Source organism: Coturnix japonica, chromosome 3 (assembly GCF_001577835.2).
Source record: "Coturnix japonica isolate 7356 chromosome 3, Coturnix japonica 2.1, whole genome shotgun sequence".
NCBI lineage: Eukaryota > Metazoa > Chordata > Aves > Galliformes > Phasianidae > Coturnix > Coturnix japonica.
The window spans coordinates 11302606-11319146 of record NC_029518.1 but is presented as its reverse complement, the minus strand read 5'-3'; the positions used below and the strand labels follow the sequence as shown (position 1 = coordinate 11319146).

The window sequence follows — 16541 nt, the reverse complement described above, 5'->3', positions numbered from 1 at the left end:
TCATGAAGGAGAGTTAGCATTTAGGATACTCTGGTATCCCTGCACAAATAAGTCTTACTGCTTGAAAATATACCTTGAAACCAGAGTTAAGGAGCGTATTAATGTCTGTCTTGAAAATTCATTGCTGCAAGTGAGCTGCCATTCACTTGTAAAGAGGAGGAGAAATTAATCAAAATACTAAAGCATAACTGATCTAATTGGCAAGTGTGACTGAAATATTTGCCCTGGAAGAAAGTAAATCAGATTTTGTGATACATCGAAGCTCATCACAGTTTGGCAGTGGTGGTGTTCCCCTGTGGAATCGCCATCATAAATCCAAGCGGAATCTGGCTGTGCTGTGTGAACCTGGAAACAAGGGGGGAGCAATGAGATCCACAGCTCCTCTTCCCTTTTATGTCCCACCAGGTACCGCATCACTGGTTTGATGTGGGAGTAGTTGAGCCGCTCATGAAGAACCAAATCCTTGAATTACACACTAACATAATCAATGGTAACGCGTTGCCCCTTTGGATATTAATGGGGTAGATACTCTTCTAGTGCCACCAGCTCTCAAGTGAGATCTTGTCTTTATATATGCTACCTTTTGGCAGGCTTAACTGAGCTGTGTGTAGGGGAACAAAGACATCTGGGAGACAGTGATGGAAGGGAACAGGATCGTCGTCTTTGTAGGTCCTAATTGAATTAATTCAGTGAAGTGTTTCTGGGCCAAGTTGAAGTTAGTGTAAAGGTTTGTCTAGTATCAAATCTGCCTGCAAGATAGGAAGGGGAGTTGTGGCTGTAGTTACCTGATCACAATCTCTATTGAAATAGCCAGTGTGTTAGTACTAATTGTAGTGCTGGTTTCTCTCAAGTGCACTGAGATCACCAGCTTCTTTCTCACAGGGCACCGAACGATCATTAAATGCTAATGACTTTTGATTACTGTTGACCTCGGTCAATTTAGAGTTAGTGACCTAGAGATGAAAACCACTGTATCTCATTACCAATTTCCTGAGCTATCTGATCTTGCCTTTGTAGGTCAGTTTTGATAAGGGGCGGAATAGAATTAAAGTTGACCCTTGTCTTTAGAAAAGGGGTTGAATGCTTTCAGGTTCTCAGTATCGTGCTTAGAAGCAGCAACAACAACAAAAGGAAGCAGCTACTAGGAAAGAACTTATCTTTGTGACCCTACGAATTGTCAAGAGCAAAACTTACCACTTCCAGTAGAAAAACAGCCTATCACCTGTAACCTTGAATCCCTCCTTTTGTAGCTGCAGGTTTTCTCATCTCAAGCATCCATTTATAATTCTTGGTCTTACTTTGAGCTATGAAGCAGCAAATGAGTGTTTATAGGATAAATTGCCAACTCTGCTCTGGGATGTTTTCTACCTGCAATTGCTGTGTGCAGGATGGTCAAATCATGTATTTCACGTTGTGATGAAGCATTTCACTTAATTTCTTTCCATATGCACAGAAGAGAACGTGTGATAATTCACTGTTATTGTTCACAGTAGACTCTTCAAATGTAAGGTGTTTTTTTTTTATGCAGTTGTGCTTTCTATAGGCTGCCATTCATACAGCAAACATGACGTTGAATTCATACTTTTCAGCACTGCTTATCAGAAACCTGTGTGAGAAAGGATTTAGTCAATTCTAACGTGCTTTTTTACTGGAGGAAATCAGGAATAGAGCTGTCAGTCTCCTTTCCAAATGAGTGTTTTTACAAACAGAAGGGTTGGGATGGGACTGTTTCTTCCAAATGACTAAATAGTTCATAAGTAGTTAAACAGCGTTAAGCTCCTCTGCTGTGTAGGTTGGGTTTCTTGGTTTTATTGTTTGCTTTTTTGCTCTTCGAACTTGTCCACGTCGTTTTTTAATTAGTGTTTAGAGTAAGCTTAAATCCAACAAGATGTAACAGCAGACAGGTAGATCTGTTAAATATTAAGCGTACATTTATTTTGGTTAATGGAGATGTACCGCTTGAAACTTATTTCATTGGGGAATCCAGAATTTAAACAAAGAATTTTAATAATGCATAGGCATAATAACAGCCAAGGAAAAGACCTGGCAACTTTACAAGAAAAGAAATCTATGCATTTTCTCATTGCCTACTTGGAATTCATTCCTCAGTTCAGAATCTGATTGCAGCAGCTCACTGGAAATTGTGATGAAGTCTTGATTTTTATTGCAATTGACCATTTCATGTTTCTACGTGAAGAGCAGAGCTCTAAATGTGAGGCAGAGGAAAAGCACAACCTATTAGAAGACAGAAAATGGAAAACTTGAGGTATACTTGCTATTGCAGAAGGAAAGACTGATGTAATATGAGGAAGTGTGTTCTTGTCAGCCCTGGAAAAATTCAGTGATTTCTCAATTGTAAGTTACCTTTAGAAAGGCAGACATAGACACGTTATTGCAGCAAGCACTGCCTGCAATGTGATTCCTGTGACAACCTTCCCAATGGTTTCACAGCATATTATGGTCTTAAAGGATAATTAGAGCTGGGAATGTAGATATATTATGTGCATTTGGATTTAAACTGTAAAATTAATAATTGAGAGATAGATCTTTGGGAGAGGATCAGTTTCCTTGCTTCTCTCACCAGAAACAGGCTGCTTTGAACTGGAGGTTTTGACTCATCTTTCAACAGGGCTTTACTTGAGACTAATAACTGATACGTGTTGCTTTGTTTTGGAGCTAATAAAGTTCAGTGGAAGGTGATATGAAGTCTGTTGAAAGAGTCGTAATTTTTTCATAGGAGCTTCATGGGTCTGTTGTGGAATCATCAATACTTTTTTCCAGTTGCGTCAGACCAGGTTTTGATGGGTGGTTTAGGAAGTGACAAAGATGGCTGTTAGGCTTTGTATCAGCGTGTGTGACGTTTTATCTTTGGCTACTAGAGGTCTGGCTGGCTTTTGGATTTGTCAGAACATACTTCAGCCACAGCTTTCCCTCTCCTCCTTCCCCAACAGAGCACAGCATGTTTTATGTTGTGTTTTGTGGATGTCAAAGGTGTGGTTGGTTCCTGCTGCTTTACTTTTGCTGATGGTTTTTCCTAGAATGAGTTAACCAGTGACTCTGTCCTTCCATTTCTCTTCTGTGGCATCCTGGTAACCTTATCTACTATGGGTGTAATCTTTGGGCTTCCATTGGCTAAATTGTTTATGGGGACCTTGCTTCTTTTATTCTATGGGATTAGGTAGAATGGATTGATGGAATGAAAATCAAATCTCCCATATGAATCTCCTAATTCTGCTGTCTTTCTCCTGCCAGTTGCAATGATGAAAACCAGATATTCTGATGTGTGGCTGTTCTGTATCTGGACAGTTCTTCCCTGTGGAATGGCAAACAGGTTGTTATTGGAACTGGGAGGGCTGGAAGTTTATCAAGGAGGGGGGAGGAGGGGGAAACAAAACGTGCACAAATCCACGAATACTTTGTATTTCCATTATAAATTCTCTGCTGTGAGCAATTCTAAACATCCCATCTGGGGGATGAGTTTCTTTTCCTTTAGCCCTTCTTTTACCATCACAATTCTACATTACAAATGTGGTTAGTTTCTGTCCCAAACCTGGTGCAGATCAAAAAGAAGAACAAGTGAGAAAGAGAGAGCAAAAAAGGAAAGAAAAGCTTGCTAGGAAATAGTTCTTTGGCAACCGCATGACCTGCCTCTCCATCTATTTAGGAACATGTCTCTACTTTTCAGTCACACCAGGTGTAACCCACCATTTTCTTTTAAATTAGCAGACAGAGGAGATAGATTTGTGTCTGGAAATAATATCAAACCACTGCAGCCAAATCTTGTGATGACCACTGCCAGTGTTTTTAATGAGCGCTTAACGTGGAGTTATCTCAAGGAGACCTAATAATCTGTGCGGTATCTACACTTAGGCTTTATGACTGCGAGGTCGTATTACAGAGCTATAGCTGTAGCACAAGCAATTGCAGTGTTTTTGAATAGTCTGAGTAGCATCTCCGTGCTTCAGTTTCAGCCCATGGCAGACAGACCCTCACAGGTATTTCAGCAAGGGCAACTGTTCCTCCACCAGCCTTCTGTCAGTTATTTATTTCAGTGTGTGTTCTTGTCCAGCAAAATTAATAAATGGCTGTGTTTGCAATGAGGATTTTTTCTTTTGAATTTGAAAACAATTGTGAAATGATGTTTGAATTATCATCAACCCATCTGGTGTTTTAAGGTGGGAAATGCTGACACCTAATGCTTTTGTTATGCTTGCCTGTTTTTTTTTAAATGCGCTTGACCTTCTACTAAGGAAATCTGATCTAAATCGAATTCTAAGTAAACTAATGACTGAAAATTAGGGTTTTGGTTTTTTTCTTCATTTAAGTGACTTCATTGCCATATCTTATATCCTGTTTGTTTCAGAGAGTATTTGTTAACAAAATCAGGATGTGTTTGCCTCTTGAGAAATGCTTTCTGCCTGCGATTCGTAAATTGGTCTGAACTGCATTGAACGCTTGGAGATGTTGATTAAGTGTATTCATTTTGATTTGCTTTAATCTGATTGCACACGTAGAAGTTCCCTTCTGATGTGGTGCAGCCATGTCATGTGTAAGCTGGTCTAATGAACGCTACTTAGTCATTTGGGACTCCTGTCAAAAGCTATTACATTACTTAGAAACATAAGGAGTTAAAGCTAAAGCTGTGACCTCATCTCTATTCATGTTAAACTGGAGTAGAAACTGCTTGGAAGGGGATTGTTTAACTGTGTCGCTGTCTTTGCTGCTGCTGGCTGATTTGCTTTCATTTGATTCCGATATTTATAGCGTGCTCTTTCTGAACAACTGCCACAGTAGGGATCTGTGAGCATACTAGATGTGTATGAAGCCGTTCTAATATGAATTGCATGTGGAAACAGCTCCCACCGATATACTTAGGCTCAAAGATGTCTCTCTACCTGATTTCCACATTTTATTCCTTCCCCTGTGAAACGCAGGCAGCATCAGGGAGAGCTAAAACACACGCGCTTCTAGCCAGTCAGGCACTTATGTAACTGTGCATGCAGCTTCCTTTATTACTTAGCACTGTGTACTAAATGAGGAGCACAACTGCTGTCGCTTTAATGTTGGAGCCGCGTACGTTACAATAGGTGTCACTGTGCGGCTGAGCCCAATCGTTATCAGTGACTTCAGCTATTGGCTCTGGATGCTGGCTGACTCCATCTGCAGGGCTGGAATATCAGGTCGCTTCGGATCCGCTCATCGCACAAGTTGAGCTCGCTGGGCAGGCGAGCAGTGCTACAGCACGTCTTGCTTGCCTCGCTCGGGAGCTGCTGCTACAGCCGCGCGTGTGCCTCTGTGCTGGGTGTGCTGCTTTCGGGTGGCTCGCAGTCAGGAAATCTGGGAAGAACTAAAACTGGCAGGAATGATGGGGATGTATTTAACAATTCAAGTACTGGATCAAACTTAAAGCCTGGTTTCATACTCGGAATGCTGGAAAGGTCACCTTGTCTTGCAGGAAAAGAAACTCTGCTCTGCTGCCCTGTGTTTAACAGCTCACATGTGCATTTTTTAATGTTCTTAGCTAGCCAGGTTATCTAGCTATACAGACAAGTATACTCATGGTAGATGAGAAAGGAAAGAACATGAAATGTCTCACCTTTTTCTTGATGCTTCCAGAGACGGTCAAGAACAGGTCCAAGAAGAGCTCTAAGAAGGGAAATAGCAACAGCAGCAGCAGCAAATTGCCTCCAGTTTGCTATGAAATCATTACCTTGAAGACCAAAAAGAAGAAGAAGATGGCTGCTGATATTTTTCCCCGAAAGAAACCAGCCAACACTAATACAACTGCTGTCCAGCAGTACCACCAGCAAAATCTCAATAACAACAACACTATTCCAGCACCAAACTGGCAAGGACTTTATCCGACCATCAGAGAGAGGTAAGTTCAGGAAAGTTAATTTTTGTTCTGTGATTGGAGTGGTGAAAAGTAGCGAGATGCTCATAGTGTGTACTTTTAGCTTTTCATTTATTTGCTGAGTAAAACAGTTCTCTCTGCAGTAAAAAGTATTCTGGTAGTGGAAAATATTTTCATATCTGTTTTCCATACATTGCAGCTGTCTGAGTAATAAACAATGTAAATAGGAATGTTGCTGGCTGCGAGCAACAATGTTGCTTGTAGATGTTAGTGGAGATTTGACTGATTGCCAGTTTTGAAAAGTTTTTATAATTATTTTTTTTTTACCCCTCTGCCCCTCCAGACTTTGTTTTTCCCCCATACATGACGTATAATGTAGCTTAAAACAAATTGTAACCTGCTTTTCATTCTGCTGGTATGTAATTTTAAGGTGTTCAGAAATCTGATTTCTTTGGTTTGCACAGATGCGCTGGGTGCTATAAATTAACACGTTGCCTCTGTTTGTAGAAATGCAGTGATGTTCAACAATGACTTGATGGCAGATGTTCATTTTGTGGTCGGGCCACCAGGTGGGACCCAGCGGCTGCCAGGACATAAAGTAAGCAACAGCTGCATTGTCTGTTTATTACTGGGGGGAGGGAAGGCAGGAGAGCTCCCACAGTTACACCAGGACGCAGCATGCAGGACTGGGCTCTGCTGGAGCAGGCATAATTCTATGCAGTAAAAGGCTACGTGCAGTGCTGTCCCTTGCTTTGTTTCTCCTATGCTTGTATCAAAGCAGTTGCTGCAAAGTTAGGAATGCTGCTTGTGCTGTAGATTAATATTACTCTGGAGACTTTCTAGAAATAGTTAACTTGTGTAGTGGATATGAGCAGTTTCCAGTAGCTAATGCATATACGCCCAAGAGAGTAAAATGAAGCGGAAAATGTGTAATTCTGTTCTTAACTTTGACTTCATTTCTTACTGAAGTGCATCTAGTGCCTGTCAGTGAAGCCCAGTATGTTCAGAGTGGCTCTCCCACATTGTTTTTGTTGGCAGCTCTTTTCAGCTTCAAGCATGAAATAAGATTTCCCTTTCTCAACAGTATGTCCTGGCTGTTGGGAGCTCTGTATTCCATGCGATGTTCTATGGAGAACTTGCTGAGGACAAAGATGAAATCCGTATACCAGATGTTGAGCCTGCTGCTTTTCTTGCAATGCTGAAGTAAGCATCGTTTGTTTGCTGGATGTATTTTTCTTCATGATGTACTCATACTTTAACTATGACAGTACCAGAATATTTGACTTGCATATGAACAGAAAGAAAACAATTGCTTGAAATATTCTTTTTGTGCTTCAAGTATTTCAAACTTTTACCTCGTTTTGGTCTCCCCTTCTTCTTCTGGGCATGCATATATTAGGCTGATGTAGGCAGTTGTGAAGAATGACTTTGACAGCAGATCTTTGGGTGCATTGTATACCGTAATGCCTATTGATTTGGTTTGTTGCCACACGTGGTACACAAAGGAATGCAGTTACTGAAAACAATTGTCAGCTGTATTAAAAAAAAAAAAAGAAGAAAAAAAAAACCTCTGCTGCACTTTGCAAGCATAACAGAAAGTTAAAAATAATAAATAATATAATAATTGATAATTAAACTTCTCATCTATCTTACTGGTGCATCTAGAAAGGCTGTTTATAAGAGTAGAATGGGTTTTACTCTTGACTGGGGGGGAGTCAGGGGGGTGGTCAGTTTATGTGATTATTTATCCATGTCTTTGATTTCTTCTTGCAAACAGCATAAGAAATGCTGTTGGTTCTAAGTGAACATAACAAGTCAGTTTCCCTGCTGAGTTGTCCTTGAACGTATCTGTAAACTCTGGTTTTTAAAGAGAAATTCCCTATCATAGAACTGCTATTCCTTTGAGGTCACTTTTTTTTTGCCCTTCAGCTTTAGTAACTGCCATTGCACTCTGATGAAGAGCATGCGTTAATACCTGATAGTAATCCTTTTAATATGCTGCAGGTTTTATTGCACCTAATGATGTAATCACTAGCTGCTTATTATCTTCCATAGATTCTTTTGACTAGCTTGTGATTACAGAGTGGTTTCTTTTATTTTTCCTTTATATGCAACTCTGACTGTTCTTCTACAGTGCCACCGACACGTAGAGTTTGCATAGAGGTTTTTGTAGGTTATTGTGAACATCAGCATTGTGCGAGTATCAATAACTGCAACAAAAAAGCTGAAGTTACGCAGCTGTTCTATAGATCCGGAATGTAAAGTAAAGACAGGACGTTATGCCAGTGCTGTGCTGCAGATCCCTGCATTGGGCCTCTCTGGTTTTGCAGGTGTTTTATGCAGGGCTCCGACTTGCGCTTTGCTTTCGTGTAGACTTTTACAAGGCACAAATATAAGATACTTGGATACCCCTCCCCTTTTCTGAACAGCGAATCCTATATCACTGTGGCTGAATGTGACATGACAAGTAAAAACTGAGTGCTTTTTGAATTTATCTCTGTCATGAAGGAATATTTTCAGAGTGCAAACCTAGGGAAGAGAGTATCAATGCTGATAGATAAGTCTTGACAAATTATTTAGCCCATGGCAATTTAGGGAAGTATCTTTGAGAACATGACCAGAACCCTGGAATTCTTTACCTTCTGGGCTTTTATTTAACAAAAGCAGAAGGTGACACAAACTTTGTGTTCATTGCGGATGTTGAGATAACCTTCCCAGTGCTCATTTCTGCTGCTGCAGTGTTCCTGAGCCCTCAGAGTGTTCCAGTGTCTGCAAACGCTGGAGCTGCCTGCAGCTGTGACTGTGCAGAGATGGGAAAGGATGTTGCTCAGCAGTGCAGCATTCCCCTCATCGCATGATCCCGAGCATGTGCTGCACTGGGCAGAGCCTGGGGGGAGATACAGGCTGTCACTCCTCTCCCCCCAGGAAATCTTCCCCATGAGTGCTGCCTGCAAGTCTTGTGAATTGTGGATTGCATAAAGCTCATGATGCGGATCCTAAAGGAGAAGACTTTTTACCCATCCCAAAGCAGTCTTATCTCTCACATCGTGATTACCATAGTCAGGAGGGACCTGCAATAATCTTTGTAAGAAAATACATTGTTATTTTCTTTCCTGGACAGTTAATTCTTCTAGCATAACTATTTTTTGTCATTTAAGATATGGTATGCATACTTAGAGTGAAGAACTGATAAGGTGTTGCAAGGTATAACATAGGAAATAGCACGTTGACTGATACACATATATGAATTGTTCTCTCAGTGAAATCAATTTGGCAGTTTTCTCTTGGTTTATAAATAGAGTCAGAAGGTTGTTAAAATTCATAATCCTGCTGACACATTGAGTTGGTGTCTTCAGTGCATTATATCTTATTATTGACTGTTCAAGTTAGAACTATGGTCTCTTGTTAAGCCAGGATGAGTTTGTTATTAAACCATCAAACTGTGCTCTAGCAAAATCCCCTTTATAAGAATAGAGTGAAACTGGAGTATGAGTAATTGCATTGAGGTGCATTGGCACATTGAGAAGTGTGGAATATTGCTGACAGCCGATCTGTGCTGTCTGTTGTAAATCACTGATATTAGTTTCTTCACTTTCATGAATATTAAACTAGCAACTTTGTCCTATTTCAGTATAAAACAGATGCTATCATTCTCTTTGGTACTAGCAGGCAAAGAGAAGTAATGTAAGGGAGAAAAGAGTTGGAGAGCAATGAGAAGAATTATAAAACCAGATATATCAACACGTTCAAAATGTTTTGGACTGTAAAATACCTAAGGCCTAAGTCTTTGTTGTTACAAATAGCCCAAGTAATAAAGGTTTGGGTTGTTATTGTTTTTTAAAATTTGCAGGAGTATTCTTTTTCTCCATAAGCTCTTCCATTTCATTATATTGCTTGGGCTGCATCTGCTCAGAGAACAATTTTTTGATATGACTTGGAGGATAGCACCCTACAGCTGCAAAAAAAAAGCAAAAAACATGCTGATAAAGATATTTACTGCTTCAATCATCTCAATGTAGGTACTAATTCCCCTTTCTAAGCACATTCCGTTCTGCCAAAAATACGTTGTGTTGGGAAACCTGCTAACTAGAACATTTTAATTACTCCAGGGTTGCACAGAACTTCAGCTTAACTAGAAGAAGGTGCTTTTATCGAGCATAACCATCAAGACTTGCTTATCCCCGTGAAGAGTAAAATTGCATTTGGCATGGTTTTAGCACATGGCATTCACCAGCTGCAAATGGGGCCCTCAAGCATGAGATATTAAAACGAACAAACTGTACGATGCTTCATTTCTCAAGTGATGAATCCTAGCAGTTTAGTCACAAATATAATTTCACCTTCTTCTCTTCCACTACACTACTGTGGTAGTAAAAGGCTTTTTTTTTTTTTTTTTCCTCCTTATGTGCTGACACTGAAAGAAAACACCATATTATTGCAGCTCCGATGTTGTAGTCGTTAATAAACCCGAAAATTAATTTTCTGTGCCTTTTGTTTTTCTTATGTTTCATTACCTTGTTTAGAAACTAACCAAAAAAAAAAAAAAAAAAGGAATAGCAGTAATTAAGAAGATGAGTAGCACCTGTTACACTTTAATAGCATTTCTGTTCTGAGAGACTAGCTAGCTATTAGGAGTAAGCTAGTTTTCATTCCTCTATTGGTATGTATCTCAATAAATCTTCATCGTTTACTATCTTGGGACATTAAATCCAAGTACCATTTGTAACACGTGTTCCAGACTGTTCTGTTAGCCAAGTGAGTTAGCACTTTAGGAGCTACCTTCTGAGGACGATACTCTGTCATTAACCAACACGTGTACGGGAGGAGAACAGCTGAAGAAATTACATTCTTTGCACACTTTACCATATCTGCATAGTCTGTGCCCCAAATGAGAAGTTTTTTCACCTCAGATTTAAGTGTATTCTCTTCCCTGGTCTTACATGAGTGGTGATTTTAGCATGTGTTTTCCTTATGGAAATCAGTGTTCCCCAAAAGCATTACTTAGTTTTCTTGGAGAACTGCTTAAATATTCCTTCTTTGTAATTTTGAGATGTTGACAAATGATCCCTTTGCATTAAGTATGCTTGTTTCATTTCAGATACATATATTGTGATGAAATTGATTTGGCTGCAGACACTGTCCTGGCCACTCTTTATGCTGCCAAGAAGTACATCGTCCCTCATCTTGCCCGTGCCTGCGTCAACTTCCTAGAAACAAGTCTAAGTGCAAAGAACGCCTGCGTGCTGCTTTCCCAAAGCTGCTTATTTGAGGAACCTGACTTGACCCAGCGCTGTTGGGAAGTGATTGATGCCCAAGCCGAGCTGGCTTTGAAGTCTGAGGGCTTCTGTGACATTGATTTTCAGACGCTTGAAAGCATTCTCCGAAGGGAGACTCTGAATGCCAAAGAAATTGTTGTTTTTGAAGCAGCTCTGAATTGGGCCGAAGTGGAGTGTCAGCGACAGGAGCTAACTGCCACCATAGAAAATAAACGCAAAGTCCTCGGCAAGGCACTGTACTTGATACGCATCCCTACCATGGCACTCGATGACTTTGCAAATGGCGCTGCTCAGTCTGGGATTCTGACTCTCAATGAAACCAATGATATCTTCCTTTGGTATACAGCAGCCAAAAAGCCAGAGTTACAGTTTGTAAGCAAGCCCCGGAAAGGCCTTGTTCCTCAGCGGTGCCATCGTTTCCAATCCTGTGCTTACCGCAGCAACCAGTGGCGTTACAGGGGCCGGTGTGACAGCATCCAGTTTGCTGTTGATAAGAGGGTGTTTATAGCTGGCTTTGGGCTATACGGCTCCAGCTGTGGATCAGCAGAGTACAGTGCCAAGATTGAACTCAAACGACAAGGAGTTATCCTAGGCCAGAACTTGAGCAAATATTTCTCTGATGGTTCTAGTAACACTTTCCCCGTGTGGTTTGAATATCCAGTACAGATTGAGCCTGACACCTTCTACACAGCCAGCGTGATTTTGGATGGTAATGAACTCAGCTATTTTGGACAGGAAGGAATGACAGAAGTTCAGTGTGGGAAAGTGACTGTTCAGTTTCAGTGTTCTTCGGACAGTACAAATGGCACTGGGGTACAGGGAGGGCAAATTCCTGAACTCATATTTTATGCTTGAATGTGTGGAGACGAAGCATTTTTTCCTATGAAAAACCTGTCTAGGTCAGACCTACTGACGCTTAGCTTTTTATCTGCAGATACGTGATCAGTACAGGTTATTTGTCACAAATGCTACAGGCAAATTACTGGCTTGCTATACTTGTAGAATCATTGGTGATGAAGTTTAAGTGTAATATTTAACTTTAAACTGGAAGCTCTTACGAATAAGCAAGTTTTGAATGCTTAGTGAGAGAGATATCTGTTTGCTGGCGATGCTGACCCTTGCTTTGATGCACCTGAATCACCTGAGGATGCCCTCATATCTCATGGGTTCTAAAACTCCTTTCACTAAATGCTGTTATCTTTGATCACTTTTCCCTTTCTCTGTTTCTTGCTCTTTGCTTGTAACTATTTGGGGAGATGGGTAGGAGCCTTGTTTTATAGCTCTCTTCTGTGTACTCTTCAAACTGAAGAGGTTCCAATCAGCTGAGCTGATTTTGACCATGGAGGCTAAAAGAAGTGCTTCAGTTCTAAACTGAAAAAGTACAGGTTTATACCATCATGCTGAGAGATTCTTCTGTGGCCAGCTGTTTGAGGAAGCTACACAGCATGCTGACCACAATGCATGGACACATTTACAGTGAGTATGGGTTTGGGCTTGACACGTGACCCTTAGGGTTCATATTCCAGGAATCCCACCTGGAAGGCAAGGAAGTACTTGCACATGTTCAAATTGTATACACAAGTTGAAGCCTGCACTCTTTTGACCTAATTTTGCTACACTGAAGTTGATTTGCTATTTAAAATACTTTTCTTTGAATACTTGCTAAATAAACGGGAGTTAACATCTAGCTTTTGATGTTAGGACAGTTTATATTTTTCTTATTTTCTTCCTAAACATTTTAGAAGCATGTTGTAAAGAAACAAATGAACGCATTGGTCCCGACTTAAACTTTTTTATACTATGAGAATTTAGAAAGAGACAAGATTCCCAACCGTGGTCATATTATAGTTAGTGTATATCATTAGGTAAAAGTAAGGAGCATCTCTTACAGCTGCTTGTGCAGAATCTTTGCTTTATCTGAGTCCTCTCTCAAGCTTCCTGTCATATGTCTGTCATCTCTGGAAAGGTATTAGGGTTCACAGCTCTATCTGGGAAAGAAATAAGCATAAATAACAGATGCAGGTACTATTTAAATACAAGGAAATCATTCACCTTTGCATTGTGACACTTGTATCTCAGAGGGACCTATTGTAGTACAACTCATTTAATCTCCACAGTGGGTTCTTTTGTGTGTGTGTGTGTGTGTGTGTGTGTGTGTGTGTGTGTTTTAACAAAATGAGAGGACCAAATAATTATGAAGGCAGTCTGAAGATTAATATATCAACACGTTAATGTAGCACAACCCTAAACTGACTTGTCAGTTTTCTAGTGGAAATCTTTTTCCCATAAGATTTCTTATCAGTTTGACACTATTACTCTCTAAGTGTTTCTTGACAGTTGGAACCCCGGCCTCTGGCCATTATTAAGTGCCAACATGTCTTTGCAGTGTCCAAACTATCAACTGAGATGAGAAATACTGAACTGTAGATGTTCTGGCCAAGGCTCGGCTCTTTCCACTAGTTAATAAAGGAGAGCCAAGTGAAAAACTACCCTACAAGATCTATGCCTTTCACCCATCTTACTGTTTAGTGTTTTATATACATACATGCGTGTTTGTGTGTGTAAACAACATTCCTTCTGAAATGTAAATACCCTCAAATTATGGTGTTTTTTTTCTTCTACCAGACGTACATAATCCAGACTGTCACTGAAATTTCAACAGAATAGTCCATGGAAGACTCACAGAAAGAGATTTTAAAACAGCCGCCAGTTAAATATATTTAGATATGCAGCCTAAAATAAACAAGACTGGAGAAAGAGTTGCTTAAGAGACTGCAGAAAGGAATCTAAGATTGTCATGAGGTAATGGTCATCTACCTGGAAAGAATGTTCTGAGCAGCAATTCCATTGATTTAAATACATTTGGAAGCAAAGCAAGGCGCTGATCAGCCTGCTAGATTTTCTTACAGCAAGTGGGTGACACAAATGTAATAGTTCAGAGCAAATATCAGATTGACAAGCTGCTTGCAGTAGCAAGCTGCGTTCCAAGTTTAGGACGAAAAGATGAGGTGCTTCAGCTGTTGGGACAAATCAGTACTGCACTGCTATAACTAAACTCTGGTTCTCAGTTTTAATTTTGTTGGCTTTTTTTTTTTTGCTTGTCTGCAAATAATGGTAAGCTGTCTGCTACGTTGGCTGGAGTAGATGGTAGGAGATCAGAATTCTGCATAGCTGTATAAAATTAGCTATTTAATTATTTTTATTTACTGGTTTGATTCAATCGTTTTGACGAAGCTGGATGGAAGCTACCTCTAGCTTAATTCCTCTGAGTCCTTTCCAGGTTTTAGGAGCTGCTGCATGCAAAGTTGTTTTCTAATATGGATCGATAAACATAAGCACTCCGAAACAGCTTTTGAACTTGATTGTGAGCCCTGCTTGATGCTGACAGGTGCTGCCGTATTGAGGAGGTGGCTAGTTATAGTCCCCTTGGGATGCCCTGGCATTTACTTAGGTATCCATGTGTGGATTTGGTCAGTTTAGCAGTAGTATCTAAACTTGAACACATGGATGTTCTGCAAGCATCAGCTGTATCAACCTGGAATGTAATGTCAATAGAGATAACTTTTGGTAGATTGTCTTAAACTGTACCTGGCCACCTTTGCTACTTGTATGTTTGATTTTCCTGGTTAAGGGAATCTGTGATAGAGAGTATAAATAATATACTTTCTGCATATCTAAAGTAGTATTTAAACAAACACTTTAATTTCTACATGCTTGTTGCACTGAACTGTTTTATTTGTTATTTGTTTTGTTTTGTTTTTTTTTTTTTTAATGTAATTAAATGCAGCTAACTTCAGGTAACAGCACCCGTTTGTGCTGGAGCAGTGTTTGACTTTGGCAGGCTTACGGCATTATTTATAAAGGACAGATATATAAATATGAAGTACCTCATGTTGAATGTTATTGTACTGTATCTTCAATGTCACAGTGCAGATCTTGTTGGACTCATGAATGTGTATAATCGCATTAAACCTACGAATAAAAATGGTTCTTAAATGGTTGCTTTCTGCAGTACCTTTGAAGCATGAGCTGTGAAAGCCTTTGCTTAGCTATCTTTTAATGATTCCTACCGTACAGTTGTGCACAGATATTTCTTGAGCTTATGTATTCAGAGATCTTTCGATCCCCAAAGAAATAAAAGTCTGAGGAAAAACAAGGAAGAACAATGAAAATGTTAATCACTTACATTGTAAAAGGGCTGACGATTAAGCTAATGAGCTGCAGTGAATTAATTCGTTTATGTGCTTTATGAAAGACCTTGTCTACTAGCATTAATATTTTAATGCTCTATTAATATTATTAAGTATGCATAGATGAAGGGGGAGGGTCTCGAGATTATGAAAGACACTTGGCACAGGAAAGGCCTTGGTTTTCAGTCTCTGATCTGTCTGGATAAAGGACATGATTAGTGTGAAGAGGCTGTTATCTGCTGAAAACTTAATTATCTAATATTATTCAGAATTCTGACTATTTTCTTAATATGTATATATACTTTTTTTTTTTTTTTCCCAGGAGTTTTGAGTCTTCACTTTAAATCCTTTTATTATCAGTGAAGCTGAAGCTCACTTGATGTCCGCGTGCCAGGACCTCTCATATATTGTTAGCTCTTCTTTATGAGAAGTACTCCACAGTGCAAGGTAGAGGCAGGAAACTTTAAACGAGGAAAACTTGTACTTCAGACTTTGTCCAACATTCTGATTAAAGCACGTTTACAGGCATCAACATTATAACGTTTGGTAAGTCATTTCTAAAATTCTTGCTGCTGTACCTTGTACTATACTGCTGAATACGTGATCCAGATTCCCTTTGGTATCCAGTGCTTCCCATTAATTTGGAAGAGACCTCAAACTGGAACCGTTAATTCTGTCCTGTACTAGATACCAGCTCTTAATTTTAGGGTAGACAGCAGTGTGGTTTGGTGCAGGGCCAAATCTACAGCAGCAGTTGGGTTAGTTATGTTGTGAGAGGATATAGGTCATTCTTTGTTTATCTTGTCTGCTTAGTTCTTACCTGTGTATCAGAGAAACTGAGGCTGTAAGCAGCACCTATCTCATCCAAAGGGATGTTCTTTATTTCTGGCTGAAATGTAAAAGAAGTGCCAGGACACTCTCTTTGGAAATCAGTGTGTGGTAGGGCTGTGTTGGTCTCTTGTGCTGTGTTCACTGATACAGAGAAACTAGTTTGTATTTGCATGAGAAAGAAGAGAGTTTAACAAGGGCTGGAAAGGCTGCTGGGGTGTTCCTGGATTTGGGAGGAAAAGGAGTCACAAGGCAAAAGTCAATGTTTGTCACAGCTGAAATCCTTCTGAGGCTTTCTGCTGCCATTTAGTTGGAAGCTGCTGAGGAGCTGATAGCCACAGCTTCTCATGAAGGGAAGGCCTACCTAAAACAGACTGCTTGCAAGTGCTTAGC

At 40.0% G+C, this 16541-nt stretch overlaps 1 protein-coding gene across 4 annotated transcripts in view; it reads left to right on the top strand.

The window, feature by feature from the left end:
• BTBD3 (BTB domain containing 3) overlaps nucleotides 1-15133 on the top strand; it is a 38679-nt gene extending 23546 nt beyond the window's left edge. For 2 of the 4 annotated variants that reach the window (XM_015857125.2, XM_015857127.2), the window contains exons 2-5: nucleotides 5617-5878; nucleotides 6362-6452; nucleotides 6939-7057; nucleotides 10953-15133. In XM_015857125.2, coding sequence (XP_015712611.1) covers nucleotides 5736-5878; nucleotides 6362-6452; nucleotides 6939-7057; nucleotides 10953-11985 — 1386 coding nt within the window. In that variant the 5' untranslated portion in view covers nucleotides 5617-5735 and the 3' untranslated portion in view covers nucleotides 11986-15133. Of the gene's footprint in view, nucleotides 1-3396; nucleotides 5879-6361; nucleotides 6453-6892; nucleotides 7058-10952 lie in introns of those variants that run through there. The other 2 variants (XM_015857124.2, XM_032443526.1) reach the window with 2 other exon arrangements.
• The last annotated feature ends 1408 nt before the right edge of the window (nucleotides 15134-16541 follow it).